Here is a 23,503-nt window from a genome sequence, read left to right as displayed (position 1 = left end):
CTTCCATATCACAACAGGCTAGTGCAGAAAAAATTTATTTGGGCTCAGGACAAGCTCCTGTCACTCAAAGGAATCTATATCCCTACACATATGAATTTGGGAGCCGATTTACTGCCCAGACAGAAAATAACAACGGGGGAGTGGAAACAAATTTGGGGAAATTTTACCAAGCAGAGGTGGACCTCTTCGCCTCCAAACAAACAGTGCAATGTCCCTTTGGTCTGGACGTGATGGCGCATACATGGCCCAAAATGAACCTGTATGTGTTTTGCCCGGTTTCTCTTCTCCCAGGAGTTCACCAACAAGGATCTTGCCTCTTACTGATAGCATCACGTTGGCTGAACAGAGTCTGGTTCTCGAAGATAATATCTCTCCTCGACGGCTCGTGTTGGGCGATTCCGGAGAGGATTGACTTTCTGTCTCAAGTGCAGGGGACAATATTTCATCCCCGGCCTGAGCAGCGGAACCTTCATTGCGTTGTAAGCTCCATATATGGTTATTTCGGGGAGGAGACGCATGTGCGCACAATCTTCCGCTGAGTGGGATTTATAAAGTGAATCCTGCGCAGGTTCTGGCGTACGCACGGTTTTATATATTTTTTTGCGCACGCCATTTTTGGCTTTTGGGCGCACGTACACTTTTAGTAAGGATCCTACGCACAGTTTTATAAATGAGGCCCCAGGCCCGGCGCTACAAGGGCCTTATTTTCTGAACGTGCTCCTCCCGAACTTTGTTAATACAATTACAATATAATTTAATGAAACAGTTGCATCAATGTGTAGAACTGAATTTGAACGGGAGGAGTGCTAATAACTCAATGGGCCCTATTTTTACGATCTGAAACGCAAGTATCAAACACGAAGCGCAAGTAACTTTGTGGGTGAATCTAAAATGGGTTGGTCTGAAGTAGCTACATTACTCATAGGTGTGGTTTGGGCGTAACATGCAATAAACCAATCAGAGCGTCATCTCACATTCCCTTTAAGAGCAGGTACGCTTGTTCCATATCAGATTGCTATTATAACGGCGGATTTGCCAGGCGCACACAACTTACATGATGGTAAAGGTGATTTCGCAGTCTTTAGATTTTTTTTTTCCTGGTTCTTGATGGACAACCCACTTTGTCATATGTCCTTATATACCGATGTGTCTTGCCACTGTTGATCAAACAGGTTTGATCCGTCATTACTACAATTAGCCTGAATAATTTGGGTAAATGTGTAAGCTAGATTTATGCCTATTTTTTTCAAGTCTTCATGGACACCACAATGGTTTTCCTCGTGTGGTAATATTTTTCCTAGTAATTATGTATTGTTTGCAAAAATGGGAACTGCTGCGTCTGTGTAGATGAGAGTGTATGTGCGTTGTGAGATATAAATGTTGGATGGATGTTTATATCTCACAATTCTGACTATATAACACGCAATTGGGAGAAATAAAGTCAGCATTGCATGATATAAAGTCAGAATTGCATGTTATAAAGTCAGAATTGGGAGTATTTTTTTCCTTAGAATTGGACTTGCGATTGCGAGTTTATATCTCAAAATTCTGAGAAAAGGTGTTAGAATTGCGAGATGTAAACTTACAATTGTGTGTTATTGTCACGGTTGGGTTTTGTTTCTTGTTCCTGGTTCTTGTCTGTCATGTGATCCCCTGTTTTAGTCATGTGATCCTGCCATGTGTTCCCATGTCTGTTGTGTCATGTCATGTTGTCATTGGTTCATTATTTAATTGCTCATAGGTGTTCCTTGTCTAGTCGTTAGTCTTGTGTATTTAAGCCCTCATGTTTGCCTTGTCTCTTTGTCTAGTATTGAATGTTTGTCCAGGTTCTTGTTCTGAGTGTCATGCCTTGTAATGCTCTTGTTTGATTATGTTTTAAAGCAAGGTTGCATTTGGGTTCTCAACCAACTTGCCTCCAGTAGACTCATTCGTAACAGTTATAAAGTCAGATTTGTGACTTTTATTTCTTGCAATTCTGACTTTGTACCTCACAATTTTTAGATTCGTAACAGTTATAAAGTCAGATTTGTGACTTTTATTTCTCGCAATTCTGACTTTGTACCTCACAATTTTTAGATAAAAAAGTTGCAATTATCTTTTAAAATTGTTTACTGTGTGGCTAAAACAAACTTCCATACAAATGATTGGCCTTACTGCTATATGGGCTAGTGGATGTGAAGTTATTTTGAACACAGAACATGCACTACAAGTATATCAATATTTTATTTGTTGTGGTGAGATGTGATGTGAACTGGAACTGAGAGGCTTTTAGATAGTATTGCTCAACACAGCATGACCAAACACTCTTGCTGTCAGTGTGGAGCAAAGGTGAAAAAAAATGTTTTGCAATGATACTCAAGACCACAAAGAGATGAGACAAGCAGATTTAATGTAAATTCAGAACAATACCAGAGCAGAACACGGAGCCACGGAGCTTGCTTTAAGGTATTATGTGATTATTAGTATTGTATTAAGGTTTCTTGTAAAATAGTAATACTTTTTTTCAAAATAGCTAGTGAAGTCAAGAAAGCTAATAAGATCAATCCTTATGTGTTCAGATTTACAAAAGAGTTTTAACTTTACAATAGGTTTTAAACTCTAAATATTTTAATGTCTTAATATAATATATTTTATGGACAGAATGGATGGAAACTATATGTACTGTTCACAGTATCAGTTTCCTCTTGTACTATGTGTATTTAGACAGTGCTATGTGTGTCCCTGTTTCTTACTGGGGTCATCTACTGTAAAGATATGATATTAATGGTTCATATTTACTTATGCTATATTTTCTGTATTTTTGAAGGTTACTGGAGCTATACAGTTGATTTCAATGGACAATGCCAAGAAATCTCTTGAAGTGTTCTCAGCCTCCCTTTCAAAGTAACAGTGTTTATATTATGATTGTCCTTTTATATGCAATGTTTTATTCTATTAATTCATTATTAGAATAAGCTTCTTGATATTTGTTTGTGCAAAACTGGGAACTGAGTTTTCAAGCAAGCCAGTTTCTAACTAAGTGTGTGTGTGTCACGGTGTCCACAGATGCATATCAGCCTGTGGTTCTATGACCCAGCAGCTCTTGCCATGTTGGACTCAGCACGCCAGACCCTTCCGGGTCATCAACTCTGATCGCTCCATTAAGAAAGGCATCATGGCAAGTGACCTGAGAGACCTACGGAACAAGGTGAGGACAGCAATTAAAAGGATCGGAGAAACAAAAACAATCAGAAATAATTTTGGGTTCCTTTATGAAATCTTTATCTTTGGATAGATATCTTCAAGACTAGAAAAGTGTGCTTGCCTATTCTGTCTGCATGATCTGATTTGCAGTATGACAAGACAACATTTATGTCAGAATATATATTGAGTCTTATTTAGTTTATTAATCTTGGTTAAAATTTTTTATGTCCTTATATGTCCTAAATCTGAGACCCCTACATCTTTGCTACCTCTCGATCGCAAAATTGTTCATCGATACATGCAAGATACATACTCTAATATCTCTTTCAAATGACAAATAGGAAATTCAGTCCAATAAGTTTGCATATTTCATGTCTGACATATTCTAAAACAATACATGGTCATGTATGACACTCAAAATGTCCATACAATTGTAAACTAGTGATTGAATCATTTCTAACAGTGAAGGTACATTTTGTTAGATACATGTGGAGATCAGGAGATGTTCTTTCAAAATATTGCAAGCACATTTTTATTTTTTTTGTCTTATCCTTAATTAATTTTCCAGTATTGTTAGCTACCTCAGTCTCTGAAAACCACAGAAACAGATGAAGGTAGAATTAGGAGATTGAAATAAAGTGAAATATGAAGAAATGTGTAATTCACACTACAGTGGAGACACATGTCTAAGTATGTCAAATGTATCTACACTAGATAATATAATGTTTCCATTATAACTGTTTTTTACCGTGACCGAACCGTGACTCCCGGACGAAGGCTTGTATGCCGAAACGCGTCGGAGTGTTTTAAAAAGTGTTGATTATGACCAAGCCATAGAAATAAAGGCTTTTTAATTTTTCCAAAGAGAGTGCCTTGGATGTTCCTGATGATTTCTACATGTTTTTTTCTATCCAAAGAGCACCTCGAGCTTATTTACTTGAGTCCAGGAAGCGCTTCTCTACAGACATTTGTTTAGAACTGTTTTTTACTTTGGATTTTATCATTGTAGTGGTCAAACTGAATTAATACATGTGATCATTCATGCAGAGCCAGCTCTAGAACGGAAGCACTGCATGAAATTCCATCACAGTTGCTCCAAATCTCTTTCAAGGAAGGCATGATTTTTCCCTTCTAGGTGATGGATGTATTTCACATGCATTGTGTCAGTGCTTTAGTGTTGGATGAGGATGGAACTGGAGTGGATACAGAGGACTTTTTTCAGACCTTAAAGGACAACACTGACCTCATGTTCTTAGGGAAAGGACAAAAGTGGGCCCCACAGCAGGTAAGTGTTTTACACTGAGGTTCTGGATTAACATTTTAAATGAATATATTAGTGCTGGGCAAAGATTAATCGCAATTAATCGCATCCAAAATAAAAGTTTGTGTTTACATAATATATGTAAGTAAGTAAGTAAAGTTTATTTGTATAGCACCTTTCACAGACAATGAAGGGTCACAAAGTGCTGCACAGTACAAAAAACAAACCAAGCACAACTCTACCACCATCAAATTCCTTAAAAAACAAAATAACATCACACATCAATAACAGACTAATCATATTGTTAGTTAAAAGCTTGTCCAAAAAGATGAATCTTTAGGTGTTTTTTAAAAGATTCCACAGAACTCAGAGTTCTCAAAGCTAAAGGAAGCGAGTTCCAAAGCCTTAAGCCATAACACTAAAAGCACGGTCACCTCTAGTCTTAAGGCGTGTTCTGGGTACAGTTAAAAGATCCTGCCCAGAAGACCTCAGAGACCGACATGGAGTATGCATATGTAAAAGATCCTGGACGTAAGAGGGCGCTTGATCATGCAAGGCTCTGAAAGTAATGATCAAAATCTTAAAATGTACTCTAAAACCAACAGGAAGCCAGTGAAGGGCCTTCAGCACAGGACTAATGTGTGACCTCCAGCTGGTCTTAGTCAGAAGCCTAGTAGCAGAATTTTGCACAACTTGTAGCCGATCTATAGAAGACTTATTCAGACAAGTGTACAGCACATTGCAATAGTCCAATCGTGAGGAAATAAAAGCATGAACCAGCATCTCCATCTCTTTTTTTGAAACCATAGATCTAATCTTCGCAATGTTCCTGAGATGGAAAAAACAAGTGCGAACTATAGACTTAATATGACTGTTAAAACACATTTATCTGTCAAAAATGACACCCAGATTTCTCATGTCACTACAGTCAGATGATGAAAGATTCCCAAGGGCCTGCCTAATCTTAGGGGTAATATTATCTGGGGCAAAAATCATCACCTCTGTTTTATCCGTATTGAGCTGCAGAAAGTTATCAGCCATCCATTGATTAATGGAGACTAAACAGTTCTGCAGGAGGGACAGTTTGTCTAGTCTACCTGGACTAAATGAAATCAATAACTGGATGTCATCTGCATAAAAATGATAAGACACTATTTTAAAACTACTTATAATCTTACCAAGGGGGAGCATATACAGACTAAAAAGCAGGGGACCAAGCACAGAACCTTGCGGCACACCACAAGACAAAGGAACAGAGTCTGACATGAAAGATCCTGAGGATACTGAAAAACTCCTGTCAGAAAGATAGGAGGTGAACCAATCAAGAGCCAATCCCGAAATGCTCACTAGAGAGTACAGTCTATTAATCAAAGTGCAGTGATCAACAGTGTCAAACGCCGCACTGAGATCTAACAAGACCAGCACCAAACATTCTCCTGCATCAGCAGCCATTAATATGTTATTTGAAACACTAAGAAGGGCAGTCTCAGTTGAATGGTTTTTACGAAAGCCAGACTGGAATTTATCACAGATACTATGATCCTCCAACACATAATTTAACTGCATTGCCACAACCTTTTCTAGGATTTTAGAAATAAAAGGCAATTTAGAAATAGGCCTATAATTATTAAAAGAAGCTGGATCAAGATTACTCTTTTTCAAAAGAGGCTGAACAACAGCATGTTTAAAACACTTTGGGACCTGGCCCAGCCTAAGAGATAGATTTATAATTGAAACCAAGCACGGGCCAATAGATGTAATGGATTGCAAGAACAAAGATATGGGCAAAATATCGACAGAGCTTTGGGAAGGCTTCATTGTACCCACTAACCTAATGATGTCCTTCAGGGAAATAGGGCAAAGGGAGTCCAGTATTGAAGGTCTCTGTTGAGTAACTATGAGGTGGTTTACTGATGGTGCAATACCTGCCCTAACAGCTGTAACCTTGTCCACAAAGTGAGACAAAAAATGATTGCAATCATCTTTAGAAAACACAGGGACAGAAGATGTAGCAGGAGAAACAATATTGCTAATGTGTGTGTGTGTACTGTGTATAATTATTTTGTTTATATAAATACACACACGCATGTATATATTTAATAAATATTTGCATATACACTGTATATATATATTTATACATATGATATAAAACACATTTTTCTTAATGCATGTCTGTTTATTTATATATACAAAATAATTATACACAGTACACACACATATTATGTAAACACAAACTTTTATTTTGGATGTGATTAATCACGATAAATCTTTGCCCAGCACACACACACACACACACACACACACACACACACACACACACACACACACACACACATATATAATATTAGGGCTGTTAAACGATTAATCGCGATTAATCACATCCAAAATAAAAGTTTGAGGGGAAACTCATGCTGTTTCCCCCCAGCATGAGTTTTTCAAGGCAACTGTTATTTAGAACCTGTCACTTTATTGTTTCCATGGTGACGCGTCATTGCTTGTTACGTGACACAGCTAGCGCAACCACAACACAGCGCTGATTGAATGATCTGCTTTTGTCATTTTTTCTTTTTTATTCAAAATATTCACAAATGTGTTAGATATAGCATGACACACTGATATTCTGATGGTCAAATGTGCATGTGGATGTGTTTTGTTTTTTAAACACCTTTTATAATGATCGCGTTGAGCTGTAACAGTTATGCGCGATGGGTGGCGCCATCTGGGTGCCACAGTTCAGATAATCGGATCTGTTGGATTTACAACACGTCAATTCCGAAATACATGCAAGTAAGTGGCCGGTGAACTGGGAGAAGAATAGAGTAAAATGTAAAGCTACACAGTGTGTATCTGATATGAATAAAACGTGTCGTTTTATTTATAATGGAAAGGATAATTATTGCCGTTTCCATATACACATCAGTGTGTATTTTACAAATTCAAATTCATTGTTTTGCGAGTACATGTGTGATTTAAATGTCTGAAACCAAAAATAAACATTATGTGGTTGAAAACACTGAATAGTTGTGATAATCAGCACTGAGCGTGTGCTCAGCGCCAGCCAACGCGTGAAAGCACGTTTGAATATAGCAGTTAATCACGTGATGCACTGACTGTTCTAATCACACGCTCCAAGGACCAGCCTAGACTGATCACACCGGTGTGATCATACGTGCGAAAGAGTTAAACTGTCAATTTTAGATCTTAATCCGTGGTGGAAGCAATTCAGCACAAAATAGTGTTTTTAAAGACACTCCATATCGCATGACTATGAGTCTTCATGTCATCATCTTCACCATTTACCACCACCTCTCTCTGTACCAGTTCCATGGTCAATCCAGCTCCCTACTCAGCAGAGGATTGCAAATGTTTCCTGTTACAATGTTTGAATGAATAAGGCATTTATATAGCGCTATTTCATAGTACACCCAACACACTTTACAATCATGTCGGAGTCTCTCCTCAACCTCCACCAGTGTCCAGCAATCGGGCAGCCCTCTTATGGCCAGACTTCTGCCCGCCAGGGTTAGACTGCTGCCTGGGAGGAGGGGTGGCCGCAGCAGCCGTAGGCTCAACGGCCACAGAAGACGGACCAGCAGCAGTCTGTCTCCTGTGCAGGACGTGCCGTATTGCCTCCAACTGCTTCTGGGCGGCGGAGAACTCTTGGGCGAAGCGCTCCACCGCGTCGCCGAAGAGGCCCCCTTGGAATATGGGGAAGTTGAGAAGTTTGTTCTTCTCCACTTCCCGCATATCTGCAAGGGTGAGCCATAGGTGGCGCATCACTCGACCCAGGAAACATCACTCGACCCAGAAAACGTGACTTTTTGTCGCCCGAAGGGCGAAGTCCGTCGCCGCACGCAGCTCCTGCAGCAATCCTGAGTCGGGACCATGGAGTGCCTTGGCCTGGTGGACCTGCAGCAATGCAGGGCGGAAGCGGCGTCTCCACACGCCATGTAGGCATCCCTGGTCAGACCAGAGGAAAACCTACAGGCGCGGGAGGGGAGTGAAGGGGCACCCCGCCAGGAGGAAGCGGTCTTCGGACACATCTGCATCGTGACAGACTGCTCCACTGGGGGGATTCCCTCGTACCCGTGCGCCGCTCCGCCATCGAGAGTGGTGAGGGAGGAGGGACGAGGTTGTCTACATCTGGTTGCCAGAAGGGCCAGCAGAGACTTCATCAACTCCTCATGCACTTCCAGGAAGAATGGTACCGGAGCGGACTGTGTGGCAACAACACGGCCCGCTCCAAGAGACCAATCATCCAGCCGCGAAAGTTCGGGACCCTGTGGAGGGTTCCACACGAGCTCGACATTCGTGGCCGCTCATTCGAGCATAGCAGCCATCTTCGGATCCGGCTCAGCCGAAGCCACCACACCCGAAGGGGGTAGTCCCGCTGAGTCATCACCGGAAGATGACCGCTCTCCCTCCGATGCCACGATCGACATCTGGTCCTCAGGCGGCTCCCCCCAAGGGAGACAGCCGGAACTGCTCGAGGCAGCTCCGCCAGCTTCACCGGAATAACCAATGGCAACGAGCTACTAGAGGAGTGAGAAGCCCGTGAGGATCTTTCACCAGACGGGACATTCTGCACTGTGATCCTCATCCGTTCACCAACAGGATTCACGGAAGTAGCCGCCTGCCGAACTGAACCGGTAGACGAACTAGATCGGGGAATCGCTGAAGGGACTCCCCCATATTTCAGGGATCTTAGTCTAGAACGCACAATGAACGCTGCCTCAGCGTGCCTTAAAGGGTTAGTTCGCCCATTTATGACATGAAGTTGTATGCAATCCTTACCAGCACTATAGTGCATACACACTGACCCACTCTGTGGTCACCGCCCTGGTCAGAGTTCTGGCCGCTGGAAGTTTTTCAAAAAAGTAGTCCTGGTTAGTTTCCGGGGCCACAAAACTGTGCGTTTTTACGTGAAAAAATTATTTGCGTTTCAAAGCTTGATTAATTTACATCACAAAAAACACTCAATTCATACCTCAGTTTTAATCAGCACTATTTTCTTTCCATTTCTATCAATCCGCGCTGCTGTCAACGTCAACAGTGCGCGCGTTCCGATCAGCTGTAGCTATGAGACAGCTTTGGCTGGTTGCCATCGACTACTCTGCGGGAGCTAAAATATCCAGAATCAAGGATTTTCGTGTGTGCAGTGCTCACTTCAGCGAAGACGATTACATCCCCAACTAAGGAGGAAAAAGAAAAAAACTAATTTGAAAGAGTTTTGCTGTACCAGTAGCACGGGTAAGCTCTATTTACTAAATTTATGATCCCATGTCTAAACTGTATGGTAAAAAAGCTGATGTTTAGACTCCAGTGGAAATCACGTGTAAAGAAGTCTAATATAAAAACAGTATATAGGGATATAGGTACAATTTGCTGAGAAAACTATTTGATTGAACACACACACAATTAAGTTCATAAAGGTATTCCTTTGGCGTTGTGCTAAAATTACTTTCATCATCATCTGTTCCGTCTGACATTGTGCTAAAATTGGTTTCAATTTTAGCACAATCTACACCGGTACACCGGTACCTGTTCGGTAGGACAGAAGCGTCGGGCATGGAACAGGCACATATAGACTCCGAAGATATTGACCAGGTAATGTTTCACGATTTCATACAAATATTAGGCGACTGCATAGTCTACTGAACAACTGATGATGGTAATAGGATAATAATAAGTTTATGTCAAGTGTTAGACTACTTTATAATAATAAAGTAGCTACCGCGTTTGACGTTTTTACATGATTGCAGCTAAATCACAAGTAAATAGCCTATAGTCTAGGCCTATAGTCTAGGCCTACTGTATAATTTAATTTGTGTTTTTTGATTGTAATGTAAACATTATAAAATGCCAGATGACATCAATAAAGTTAAATGTTCGTCGCATTATTACATAACGCCGTTATGATGTCATTAGACATGATTATTGCTATTTATCATAATAGTTCGCAAATTGTGCTCGTTTACACTATTTACAACCTCTAGGCTTATTTATGTCCTGATAATTATGTGAGATATTGACAAATGTTTTCATGATAATCACAGGAATCAAAGTCAACAGCGTCGTCTGATATAATGGATGAATGAACAGCATCGTAAAAAAAATGACATGCAACAAGCAAGCGCAACAACATGCAACATAGAACACAAACAAGTTTACAAATGAGAGATTTATTTACTAGTCTATCAGCAAGGTCGCCAGGTCAGCTAATTTTTTTTGATTGTAGCAAAAGTACATTTCTTAATCTTTTTTGTGTTTTCTTAAAATTAGATCTGATATTATTTGAATCTCTGGCAGACGGCCGTACGCAAGTCGACCTACGCCAAAAGAGTAACACTTGATGTATGACGTATACGAGTAGCGTAAGCTTTGACGCCTCTCACGGTTCAAACAGGGCTGGACAACCATGTTCGTCATGACGTTGTGCGTCAAGTTCAAGGGTTACTTTTTTGGCGCAAGTCGACTTGCTTACGGTCGTCTGCCGGAAGTAAGTTATTTTAGTCGATAAAGTTTTAAATATGGTTATTTTTCGTGATATGGTGTATCACGTGATCAACTGCTAAATTAAAATGTGCTTTTGCGTTTTGGCTGGCGCTGAGCCAGACACTCAGCGCTGTCATATATCACAACTTTTCAGTGTTTTCAACCTCATAATATTTATTTCAGGTTTCAGACATATTAATTCACGTACTAAAAAAACTATTAATTTAGAGTTTGTAAAATACACACTAATGTCTATGGAAGCGGCAATAATAATAATTTCCATTATAATTAGACACGTTTTATTCATATCAGATACACATTGTGTAACTTTAAAGTTTACTATATTCTTCTCCCAGTTCACCGGCCACTTAATTTCATGTATTTCGGGAGAAGTGGATGAATTCACGGGTTGTAAATCCAACAGATCCGATTCTCTGAACTGTGGCACAAACTAACATGGAGGCGCCCTTCGCGCATACAGCTCAACTAACGCGATCATTATAAAGGTGTTTAAACAACAAAACACGCCCGATTGGAACATCGGAATATCAGATATTTCATGCTATAGCTAACAAACTAGTGAATATTTTGAATAAAGAAGGAAAAATTACATAAAAGCAGATCATTATTCATTCAGCGCTGTTGTGGCTGCGTTGTGTCACATGACAAACAATGACGCGTCACCATGGAAACCATAAAGTGACACGTTCTAAATAACGGTTGCCTTAAAAATCTCACGCTGGGGGGTCAGCCAGAACATTTTAAACGTACGTGTGAAAGGGTTAATATAATTCCGATTGTATTCGTCTGAAAGAAGAATGTCATATTCAGCTAGGATAGCTTCAGGGTGAGAAAATCATGGGCTAATTTTAATTTTTGGGTGAACTATCCCTTTAAGATTTGCTTCTGTAATACGAATTTATGAAAAATCCTTAATTAACTTAGACTTAAGAGAGAAAGTATATGTAATACGCCCCACGGACTTCCCCTCTAGCTTTGCGAAGTCTTTTATCTCTCGAGTGCATTACTGAGCGTTTATACTACCTGGGAATTTTCTGTGCATTACCTTTCTGTCCTTGTGTTATTCTCTTTGCCTTATTATTTGGATTTGATTGCCTGACTGTCTCACTGGATTGAACTTTCACCTGTTGTATGACTCTTGTATTCCCTTTATTAAACTCTGCACATGGATCCCGCTGTGCCTACCAAGTCTTCCATTTTACAATTTTATATCATGTAGTTTGCCAAACCACTTTTGTTGTTTACACTTTTTCATGTGCTTGCTCAAATTCAAAATCTCCATTAAAATGACCTTGCATTCTTGACATTTTGCATTGCACTTCACAAACATACAACATTTAGTTTTCTATATTTAATTGTCTTACTTAGTTTACTTACTTAGTTTTGAATTAAGTATACTAAAGGTCCAAAGTAATACTTTTTTTTGTGAGTTTGCAGACACTGACAACGATTTTTGATTGATTATCTATGTAGATAGATGTACCTGTGGAAATAGTAACTATAGCATAGGTGTCAACACACATAAAGGACACATTCTTGTTTGTTTTTTTCAGAGACATCTTCCGGGTGAGAAGAAAGTAGAAAGAGTAAGTGAGAAGACTGAATTGGAAGGGACACCTCCTCAAAGCATATCTTAAGTTCTGTCAGGACCACTATCATCAAATATGATTGACAATTAGCACACAGTTTAGATTGGCGGTATGGTTCCGTTCTGGGCGAGAACTCCCTGCGCATCCATGCAGCCTAGCATGGATAAGAGCAGGGAGAGCAGCAATAACCCCCCAAAACAAAACCATATGCCAATATCCCCCAAACCCAACTGACAGCGCAATGTGGATGCTTTGTAGTTACCTGAGTGAGCCAAGGCAACAAGCATGTTGCCAATACCTGAAAAACTTGATAAATACCGAAAAGCCTTTAGCAACAGCATGTTACCAAAATACCGGAAAGCCTTAAGCAACAAGTATGTTGCCCTTACCTGGATGACCTAAACGAGTATGTTCCCAATACCCGCATAAGCCATAGCAACAAGCATGTTGTCAATACCCGAAATGCTTAGCAGTAAACATGCATATTGCAATGAATGAAATACCACCTGAAATGAAAAAGTTAAAATTGAGATATCAAAAATGAATCAGCTGCTTGTATATCCACAGTCCAGTTCTTTGAGTGACGACTGAGCTAGAGATGAGAGATGAGAGATGAGAGATGGAGATTTCCTTTTCAATTATCTTTTTCATTGGAAATAGGCCTAAGTCAAAATGCTGAAGTAATGCTGGTGGAAACTTCCGGTTCATACAGAATTAGCAACACATGTCATTAATACAGCTGGATGGTTTAATGCAACAAGCGTGACGCTGATACTTGGATATATTTAGTCACAAATATGTAGGTTGTTTACGTGTACTGCATACACTGACCTTTTTCTCTTTTTTTTAACACACTACCCTCACCACAACTGAGGCTGATAGAATGGTTACATCCTGATGTTAGTGTCATATGTTGAGCACTATAGATCTAATCTAGGGGGGAAGCATCACCCCAAGCTGGAGCAAGCAAGGACACATTGCAACAAGCGTGTTGCTGTAGCCAATTTAACCATTGTATGGGATCTACTGGGGGAAGCTTACACACCTAGCAGCAGCAAAACTGATACAACAAGCATGTTGTATAATCACATAACTATTGTTAAAACTAGTGTAGTCTGGTCAGGGAAGCATACATCCTCTAGCTCTGAGTCATATGCAGTGCGCAGCTAAGCTATGAATACAGTGTGCTTCCTCATTCATGAACATGATTTCTGCTCCCATTCTACGGATTCCATCGGCTGTGGCGGTGAAGATGACGACTCCCAAAAATCCACACTCCTTCACAGGACCATCAAGCTACGATGTTGTTAGTGTTGAATACCAGGCCTCTGCGGTGAATGTACTGTGTATTATGTTACCGATATACAGATAGCTTGATTACTACAGCATGTGCTGAGGACAGTATGCGCTATAATACTAGAAGCCTAAGTAACAAGCATATATTCAATACCATTGCACTAGCAACCACCATACAGTACTGATAGCAGTGTTGCTGAAATGACAGCATATTGCGGATATGATACCTAATGTTATCTTTTTCACTTTGGCGCTCTCCATCTCAGCAGCCATGTGTGCGTAACAGTTTACCAGTCACTCAAGTCCGTGCAAATGACGAGTTATACAACGTGTCCTGAGTATGCTGCTTTATTGATATCTCCGGCCTGCGTTCACATGACCCACAATGTTGCAGTGAACACAAATACTCAGTGCATCTCTACCGAAAAACAACAGGAAAACAAGGAAAGCTAGGGGCAGCTAAACCAGTGTCAAGGTTTTGCTGAATCTGTTCGTCTGCACTGCGCTGTTTCTCAAAGGCCATTCTTTCGGGGCTGCTGTTTTACCGGCGGACATGGTCGTGTTTGGATGTCATGTTGCACCAGGTTGGTGCGACCAAGGTCCATCGGTCCAGCCGAGAAAACGTCACCATAAGTGCTCAGGAGTTCTGCTAGCTCTTCTTGATCCGACTTCCCCAGATGCACTATACTCTCAGCATATAAAGACTGTAAATAACTTGGAACCGTTGCGGTGGTTGGGCTCGCAGTTGGCAGCACAGAATTGGCAACATTTACGACATTTGCAGGCTGTAGAAACCCGGCAATGGCCCCCTTCCTTACTTGCACGGCAATGGTGCCTGGGTTACACAGTCTTATTGAAATCTGTTTATTGGGTTGAGCATCAACTACAATCCGTGCCACCAACACTGTGTTTCTCCATAAACCCTTTCGTTGGACTCCGAAACACATTGCCCTGCACATGCTCTCGGAAACGTGCATTTCCTGGCACGATATATTCACGTCCTGCTTCCAGAATTGCGGTGCGTGCTATTCTAACAATGTGTACCCTGGGTTTGTTTTTGGGATTAAAGTAAGGTATCTGCTCACCGAACAGTAACATTTTCTGACTGCCAAAGTCGAGACGTGCTCGTGTTTGTTCTAGGAACGGATGTCCAAGAATGGTTTCTGTGTCCTCTGTTACATCGGCTACAATGAAGTTAACGCTGACTCTGTGTGTTCCGACCTGTATCGGCACGTGGACTTCCCCAAGAACATTCACATTTATAGGACCTATTCCTTGCAGAGCCTGTACTGTCGATAGTTCAAGTGGGGGTCGAACTCCATTAATAGCCTCATAGCAGTGACGGGGTAGCACATTCCTTCTCGCTCCGCTATCCAAGAGAGCACATAGCTCCATGCTGTATAACAGTGTGTGTATACACATCTCAGGACCAGCACCCTTTACCTGGAGAACTGTGGAAGTAGGTTGGATGTCAGCAGAATGGTGTAGTGCTGGAGTTACACGAGGCAGATCAAGCCTGGGTGAAGGGCAGTTCCGTCTCATGAGTCCAATGCCTTGGCAGTTGTGGCATACAATCTCTCCTCAATTAATTTTCCCTCGTTTGTTGAATCTTAATTGGTGCGGTTTGGATTCCATTCTGAATGTTTTCTGTCTCTGATCAGAGTGTGGCGACACTGAACCCTCTCCTTCACTTTCACTCGGTTCGTGGCATTCACAGAATGCTGCAGCTCTGGCTCTCCGTTCCATTGGCCTTGTGGCCGACTGCATGAGTTGTGTTACACTGGCGGCAGTTCGTTGTGTGGTCTCGTATCTATGAGCAATATTGTAAGCACGACCCAGTGTATGCTCTTCCAGCAGTCTTTGCACAATGTCAGCATCCCCCATGGCGTTAGTGAACACTTCAGCGCTGATGGAGTCTGCATAGACAATGGAGACTTTCTCATAGATATCATCTCTTGACACATGTCATACCGATCATCCAGTTTTGATCGTCTCGGTGCGGCTCATTTTGTGGCGCTTTTCCACTGCACGGTACGGCTCGCTTTAAATGGTACCACCTCTGTTGAGGTTCCAAGCGTGCGGTACCGATACTAAAATGGGATCGTTTTAGTCCCATTAAGGGATCGTTTTAAAATCTGAGGGTGCAAAAAAACGAAACATTGAGAAAATCACCTTAAGTTGTTCATTTATGTTCACGATTCTGCTGCATTCATTCATAATTTTTTTTTAATATATTTACGGTAGGAAATTTACAAAATATCTTCATGGAACCTCTTTACTTAATATCCTAATTATTTTTGCCATGAAAGAAAAATTTATAATTTTGACCCATACAATGTATTGCCACAAATATACCCGTGCTACTTGTGACTGGTTTTGTGATACAGGGTCACACATGCTTCCATACTTTTTTTTTTACATATAACAGGAAACTACACTTCCTCATATCCTTTTCCAACATTTTGAGTTCTTGACTGAATACCTGATAACACATACTTGAAATCTTGTTTTTGTTTCCTTATCATTACTACACAGAGTAATACAACCAAGAGTGATCCTAGATTCGGCTGGAAACAGATGAGGAAGGATGTAGCCAAACTGACCTTTGATCTTTACAAAAACCATCCAACGGATTTTATTGGCTGCTTAAATGTACAGGCAACCTTGTATGGAATGTACTCTGTTTCATATGATTTGCAGTGCTATAAGGCAAAAATGATGCTAAGGTAAGTTTGTGTGTGCATGTGTGTCCATGCGTTGAGATAGGAATCATCCAGTTTGAGATAGGAAGATAAATAAATAATATAACAATTAAAGTATCTAAGTCAACACAGGCCATTTTTATTACTTTTTGTCTTGTTTTCTCAAACCTACAGGCAAAATAACTCATTAAGTCATTTAATTTAATCAAATTTTCTTACGATATCAACAATAACAAAAAATGCTTTCTTGAGATCAATGAATGACTTGAGATGAATGACTTTGACATAGTAGTTAGAAGTGCAAAAGATGGCACACAAACTTGTGAAATTTAATTAAATGTAACATAAAAAAAATTTAACCAAACTAAGGGAAGAATTTATAAACTTATAGTGATTTAATTTTTTATGATTACAACCTTTATTTTTTGTCTGTTTTCTGCAAACTGCTGTAATCATGCCACTGACCTCGCGCCATTCTCTCACATACGTTATATTTAATGAATAATCCGTTCTCTATAATATAATAAATATTAGTAACCAGTAATAAATAACTAAAATATAAGAAAAATATAATTACAATAAATGTTAGTATAATAAAAATATAAGTATTCTTTAAAAAAAAATTGCAATACTGCAAATTGATGACTTCAACAAACGCATAACTTGTTTCACTTCATTTAGTTTTGTATCAAATACATTGTGATTTCAGTTGAATCAGGCAAAAATTCGCTCCCCGCGACTATACAGCCATGGTTGTAGTATGTTCCTAACCAGGCTTGACTTACTATAGGTGAATAATGCGAAATCTCAACTTTAGAAAGACACCAAAAACCTTTTATAAAAATATATAAATAATTGTTTACTGTAAATACATGAAGGGAGGTATTGGCACAATTTCACCTGTAGTAAGTCAGTCTTACCAATAGGAACCTTCCAAAAGCTTTGGAATTTGAAAATGTCTGTTGCTTTGGAATTTGAAAATGTCTGTTGCTTTGGAATTTGAAAATGTCTGTTGCTTTGGAATTTGAAAATGTCTGTTGCTTTGGAATTTGAAAATGTCTGTTTTTAAATGTTAAAAGTAATAATTACTTTATTAGTTGAACATCTTTGTATGCTGTCTGTGAATGAATGATTCCATAGGACGATTAATTCGATTTAATTTTATTCGGGTAATACATTTTACAACCAAAGAGATTATTACGCCACGATAGCACTACTACAAAGTATGACATTACCTGTTTTCTTTGTTTTTTTTTTACAAATTTATACATTAAATAAGCTACCATTGTTCACAGTTTATAAAAATTAACACCCACCACCCCGCGGTACTTTGTGTGTAATGTGTATTGCGCAGTGGCGTACGAACACAGTTAACCAGTTTAAACATGCTTGCAGAAATATACATTTGATTACATTTTGGAGAATAGACGGAAGATCCGTCGATGTGCATTTGATCGTTGTTTGTCTTAAGATGTTCAGTAGCGGTGAGCGCAACCACAACTCTTTTTTCTCTGTGTCAATGGTTCCCTGCTTTTAAATGCATTTGAATGCAAAACTCTGCAGAATCACTTTATTTCGACATTGTCTAATAATCCAAATGTAGTTGTATAATTTACTATTATACAAACCAAAGAACAGGCAATGATTTTCAGGCTACAGATGGCAGAATAATGCTTGTCGTCTCTGTTCTCTATCAGTCTGCCACTCTCAACATACGTTGTGACCGACAAATAGGAATCTTGCTAGAGAAGCCAATCTACTTTGAGCGAAAATAAACAAGCCAATGCGCATTGGCGTGCAATCATTTGCATCAGCTGTTCAGCCTCGCAGCGCGTATATAATGAGTAGCAGGTGCGATTGCACTTCAGCTTTTTGCTTCGGAGCCAAGCACTTCGATGCTCTCTTGAAAACCTGATACAAACCAGTTCTGTGAAACCAACGTGCCTCTTCAGGTCCTGTCCACTCTGGAGAGGGCATTACAGCACAGCAGCACAAGAGGTCTTCTTCTCTCTCTCCTCTGTCTTCTGTTTCTCTGACAAAAAGCTGTTTTCACAGCTGAAAGGTGCGCAGGTGTGAGCCCTCAAAGGCTGTTTTAACAGCTGGTACCAGCGAGAGAGAGAGACAGCGCACAGACAGGTGCACATTCCTGTCTGTGTCCGTGATAACCGTTCCCCTGTGTGCTTCAGCACCAGCGAGAGCAGTCTCTAAAAGAGCTTACACAGATAGAACGCGTCTTTTTAAAGATGACTTTCTATCTGTGTGTTTCTGGATGCGGTCATTACCTGGGGTCACGGGATGGTCAAGAACGCTGCCTCGTGTGTCTGGGCATCAAGCACGCTGAGGCAGCTTTTGTGGATGAGTCATGTACCCATAGTGGGAAGATGACCATCGCGGAGCTGCGGTCGAGACTCTCGTTCCTGCAATGGAGCGGAGTCCCAGTGCCTCTTCCTCGATCCAACCCTCCCCAGAGGGTTGCTTCGGGCAGTGACATGGGAGACCTGAGGATCAAGTGAGAGCGCTTCCTTCGGGGAACCAACCCCTTGAAACCCTCATCCCTCTCACACTCCGCAGCCAGTTGAGTCACCAACGGAACGTGCTGGACCATCCTCGAGGTGTGTACCAGTCGTTTCCTTTGTTGTTCCCCCCGACAATCAGCTGTCGATCGCTGCATCGGAGGGTGGGTCAGACCTCTCCGCGGACGACGACTTGGTACCAGAGTCGGACCCAGAGATGATGGCCATGCTTTCCCAGGCCTCCAACAGGATCGTGTAGAACCCACCACTGTGTCCCGAGCCCTCGAGGCTGGATGATTGGTATCTCGGGGTGGCGCGCATAGGTTCTCAGCAATCCACCCCAGTGCCTTTCTTCTGGAAGGAAAGAAAATCTTCTGTTTCCTTTTATTTGTGTTCTGCCGCTGGCCTTACAAATAGCGGTACCAATATTTTCAATTAAAGAGCAGTTTCTTTAATCTCTGGGTCCGAAGAGGGCCCGGAGAGCAGTGAGGGGAGATAATCATCAACCCTCTTCTATCGCCAGCAGGCAGCAGTGTGTGATTCGAGAACGCAACCAAGCCGCCTTCTGCACCTTAAGCCCATTAAGGGTAAATTAAATTATGGTGGGCAGTCTGCAAGTGTCTCACTTTTCCATTTGCCTCCCTTCCCGACTACTGTTGGGTCTTGAAGTAGGGATATATATATAGGGAAATGGGCATTCTGTAGGTCTATATAGTTTAGTACTGAAGTGAAGTGCTAGCCGAAGCGCTTGGAGAAGTGCCTTTACTCAAGTCAGGGTACGAGCTGCTCTTACACAGTTACATTGGGGTCTTTAAGTAGGGCCTAGGCTCCCCTGCGGCTTCCTTGGGGTATAGAGCATGGTTGATGAAAGTTATTGGGCAAACTGCAATATGCATTTCTCTAGTTTGCCTCTTGAACAGTGGTAGGAAGTATGCTCCCAATGGATTGGTGGAAATACTGAAAATTGTAGCTTGGGCATAATGGAGTTGGACTACATCTTAGGAAAACAAGTAGTTGTCCACTCCTTGTCTATGCTTTAGCAACTTTCATGCTCTTTTTGGTAGGGTTTTCCAAAAGAGCCTTTTTAGGCAATATTGGTGAGGTGCTGGCATGGCATACCAGAGCAATAGCCGAGGCTATACTGTGTATCCCCCCTTGGAGCTCTGCTCTTGGGGCTTTGGGCTGAGGCCTGTTCCGCTAGGGAGGGAGGAAGCGAGTACATACCAGGACTTCCCTTGTTATGGAGAATAGAAGCTTGGGGATTTTTATTGGCTTAGGGAGTATGTAGCTTTTTGCAAGTCACACCCTTAGAGTTCATGTACTCCAGCTGAATTCTGAGTCTTTGGTGCTATACCCACTATTGTTGTGCATATTCTCAGCTTACTAGGGCAGGCATTCATTAAGCATGATGTAGTTGGTATTGGTTCCCCATAGCGTCAACACTAAGACACAGCATCTAAGTTCCACTTCAAAAGAGTTGATGATGTGTGACTCGGGCTCCCTTTCTATACTCTACATGTGATGTCATGTACTGCCATCTACCAATGAATATTGGCATTTGTTTACACGTGCTTTAGACACCGATCATGCTGATGGCATTGCCTATAGTGTCAATACCAAGATGCAGCGTCTTATTCCTGTTCTCAGGGAACCAGGTTCCATAAGCAGGCTGTTTGTGCACTGTAGAGATTTATACTTACTCATTCGGCTGCAATACATATACATCAGTGGTCGGGAACCTATGACTCGCAAGGTCTCTCACCCTTTACCAACAAACGATCGATAAAAAAAATTAAGACACATCAACATAATCTCTGCAGAAAAAGCAGCCAAATACAATTTCCTTGTTGTATAAGCTTATGATAATAATTATATTCAAGTTGTACTGGCAAAAGTGCATGTTCAGTGCTGTTCGCGAGTGTCACGAGTCACCACAGCAATCAACTAACCACTTAGGCTACGTTACAGCTCCTGCACTGGGATTCAAGCAGCTACAGCTTGTTTAAGGTAATGGCAAAAAAACATTTTTAGAACAGCAGCGAAAATGTAAAAGTAGGCTAAATAAGCTTTAAAACGTCCTTTTATTGAAACGGGTGCTTTGCTGTGCAAAGAGACATTTCGAAACATTTCATCCACTGGTAGGCTACTTTCACTTTTGCCGCAGACACCCTTTTTGTCCTATAAATGTGTCGTATTTTAAAAAAATCTGCACAGATTTCAGTTGACGATTCTGTTTAAAGTTATTAACAAAACAGGAATGAATGAGAAAGAAAAGAGCAGGATGTGCTTTATATTGAAAAGAAATATTAAAAGCTTGATAAGTCGCGAAAGAGAACTGAATTCTACCGACAGGATGCTGTGCGTGCGCTCCGAGCACAACATGGACAAGCATAGTAGCCTTTGTCTTCAGTTACGAGTCTAAACAGCCAAATAAACACAGAAATATATAAAAATGCCAAGTCGAGTATTCACGTAAACACAGTAGATGTAAGTAGGCTACTGTGTGCATTCACACACTCACTCTTACTCACACTCTCTCTCTCTCTCTCTCTCTCTCTCTCTCTCTCTCTCTCTCTCTCTCTCTCTCTCTCTCTCTCTCTCTCTCTCTCTTTTTTTTCCCGGCCCCTGATATACATAAAACATTGTCTTTTGAAATAAAGTAAAATATAATTTTTAAAATGATGCATATTCTTAGATAAACATATAATATATTCTATATGTATTTATATTTTAAATGTTCTCTTAACCTCTTGTCATTTCCAAAATCCTGGGAAAACAAGACAATAAAATAATGAATGGCTTCTGAGAGCTTCTATGTGAAAAAAAAATATTATTGATGTGTAGTCAATACTAAATTATATAAAAAACGATAGATTATTATATTTTAAAAAGGTAATTTAAATTAACATATAAAGTGCTAAGAGAGTAAACACGAAAGGCTTATGTCTCACTGTTCTTGTTTTCTCTCTGTTAAAAGGGAAGCCCTCAGATGGACTCTGTTCACTATGCAGACCACTGGCCATGTATTAGTGGGTACTTCATGTTATATTCAGCATCTCATTGATGAGGATGAGAAAACGGAGGCAAAGCTGGTAATGCCTACATGTGTCATCAAGCAGTTACAACATTAAATGATTCACAGCTTGGGCAAACAAACAAAAATGCACTACTTGTAGATTTATATCTTGCTTTTGTTTCCAAAAGCATTTTTGTGAATTACAGTATTTACTTCTGTATGAACAGTAAGATATACAGTTAAACTGTGCGTACAGATATATATTTTACTAATAAATTCTCTATTTCTACCTACAAGTTCTGGATTAAACATGTTTGATATCCTAGAATTAGAGTTGTCAAAGTTAACATTAACACGTATGTAACTATATAAATAAACATGTTTAATGGTATCACATTAATGTAATTTAACTGTCACAAAATGGTTAATCCAACTTTTACACATACTATATTTCGTTTTCTTTCATTAAAAAATAAATAAATGTAACAATGTAACAACTACAATAAATAAATTAAAATGTATTAGTCGTGTTTGTGTAAAATGTGTATTGAAGAGAGTATTACAGGGGTGAGTGTCTTTACTATTATTCACTATACTACTGTACTATACACATTTGCAGTCTTTTTTTTCAAGCAACTTTATACAACTTGGTGCAGAACTGGCCAATGCAGGTGAGTTCAGGGGGCTACAGATTAATGTTTACGGTTTTTACCCTCTTTGAGACAACTCCAGATTTTCTAACCTTTATTACCCATTTAGCCATATCTGACATGCTCCATATGTTACGGACTGTCAAGGATCTGAAAGAGGAAAGGCGCAGAATAGCTATGAAGGTTTTTTTTTATAAACAAGACTGTAGACAGGGCACAATAAGGAGAGTGAAGTGTGAAACAGTTCGAACAGTAGGGCTGACAACATGATGACAGGCAAGGAGGATGACCACTGAAACCAGTCTTGGGTGACAACAGGCTTGAGGACTGCAGAAGAAGAGGAAGCACCAGCTGGAATGATGGCGAGGAAGACCAGGCAGGAACACAACAAGGAACCACAGGCTTGATATCTTAGCTGTAGCACCAGTCTAGCTGTCAGGCAGTAAATGTCAGTGGTCAGGAAATCTCAGGATGCAGGCCAGGGACAAAAACAAGACTCACAATGAACAAGACAAGACACAACAAGATAACAGAGCAAGACAAGAGAGAAGATAATAAATGAAACAAAAGGCAAACTAAAACCTGATGTAAATAACTGTGGCTAGATAAAGAAAAAGAAAACTAGAAACAACTGGAACTTACAAACAAATAAAATAAAACAAAAAAGAACAAACTTGTAGCCAACTAGATACTGGATAAGAAAGTCTTAAGCAAAAATTAAATCAAAATAAAATGATAAAAACAAGAAGAAAAAAATTAAATAGCAACAATGATACA

At 40.3% G+C, this 23,503-nt stretch overlaps 1 protein-coding gene across 2 annotated transcripts; it reads left to right on the top strand.

The window, feature by feature from the left end:
- Positions 1-2,314: 2,314 nt before the first annotated feature.
- On the top strand, positions 2,315-22,602 carry cidec (cell death inducing DFFA like effector c). 2 transcript variants are annotated; one of them, XM_079628860.1, is made up of 7 exons: positions 2,315-2,445; positions 2,807-2,883; positions 3,046-3,187; positions 4,319-4,468; positions 12,514-12,546; positions 16,381-16,571; positions 22,038-22,602. In XM_079628860.1, exons 2-7 carry the CDS (start codon positions 2,834-2,836, stop codon positions 22,189-22,191), a joined length of 720 nt encoding a protein of 239 aa, XP_079484986.1. In that variant the 5' UTR covers positions 2,315-2,445; positions 2,807-2,833; the 3' UTR covers positions 22,192-22,602. The 2 variants fall into 2 exon arrangements, with proteins under 2 accessions (XP_079484986.1, XP_079484987.1); XM_079628861.1 differs by lacking the exon at positions 12,514-12,546 and having other exon boundaries at positions 2,318-2,445; positions 22,038-22,598.
- Positions 22,603-23,503: the final 901 nt, after the last annotated feature.

The sequence above is a fragment of the Phoxinus phoxinus genome (genome assembly GCF_949152265.1).
Source record: "Phoxinus phoxinus genome assembly, chromosome: 11".
NCBI classification, from domain to species: domain Eukaryota; kingdom Metazoa; phylum Chordata; class Actinopteri; order Cypriniformes; family Leuciscidae; genus Phoxinus; species Phoxinus phoxinus.
The sequence above is the reverse complement of the archived record's forward strand: the minus strand, read 5'-3'. Positions and strand labels throughout refer to the sequence as shown.

Coding starts and splice junctions, on each gene's coding strand:
- cidec (XM_079628860.1), top strand. CDS start 2,834: ATGGACAATGCCAAGAAATCTCTTGAAGTGTTCTCAGCCTCCCTTTCA. Junction 2,884..3,045: donor TTCTCAGCCTCCCTTTCAAA/GTAACAGTGTTT, acceptor CGGTGTCCACAG/ATGCATATCAGCCTGTGGTT. Junction 3,188..4,318: donor TGAGAGACCTACGGAACAAG/GTGAGGACAGCA, acceptor TTTCCCTTCTAG/GTGATGGATGTATTTCACAT.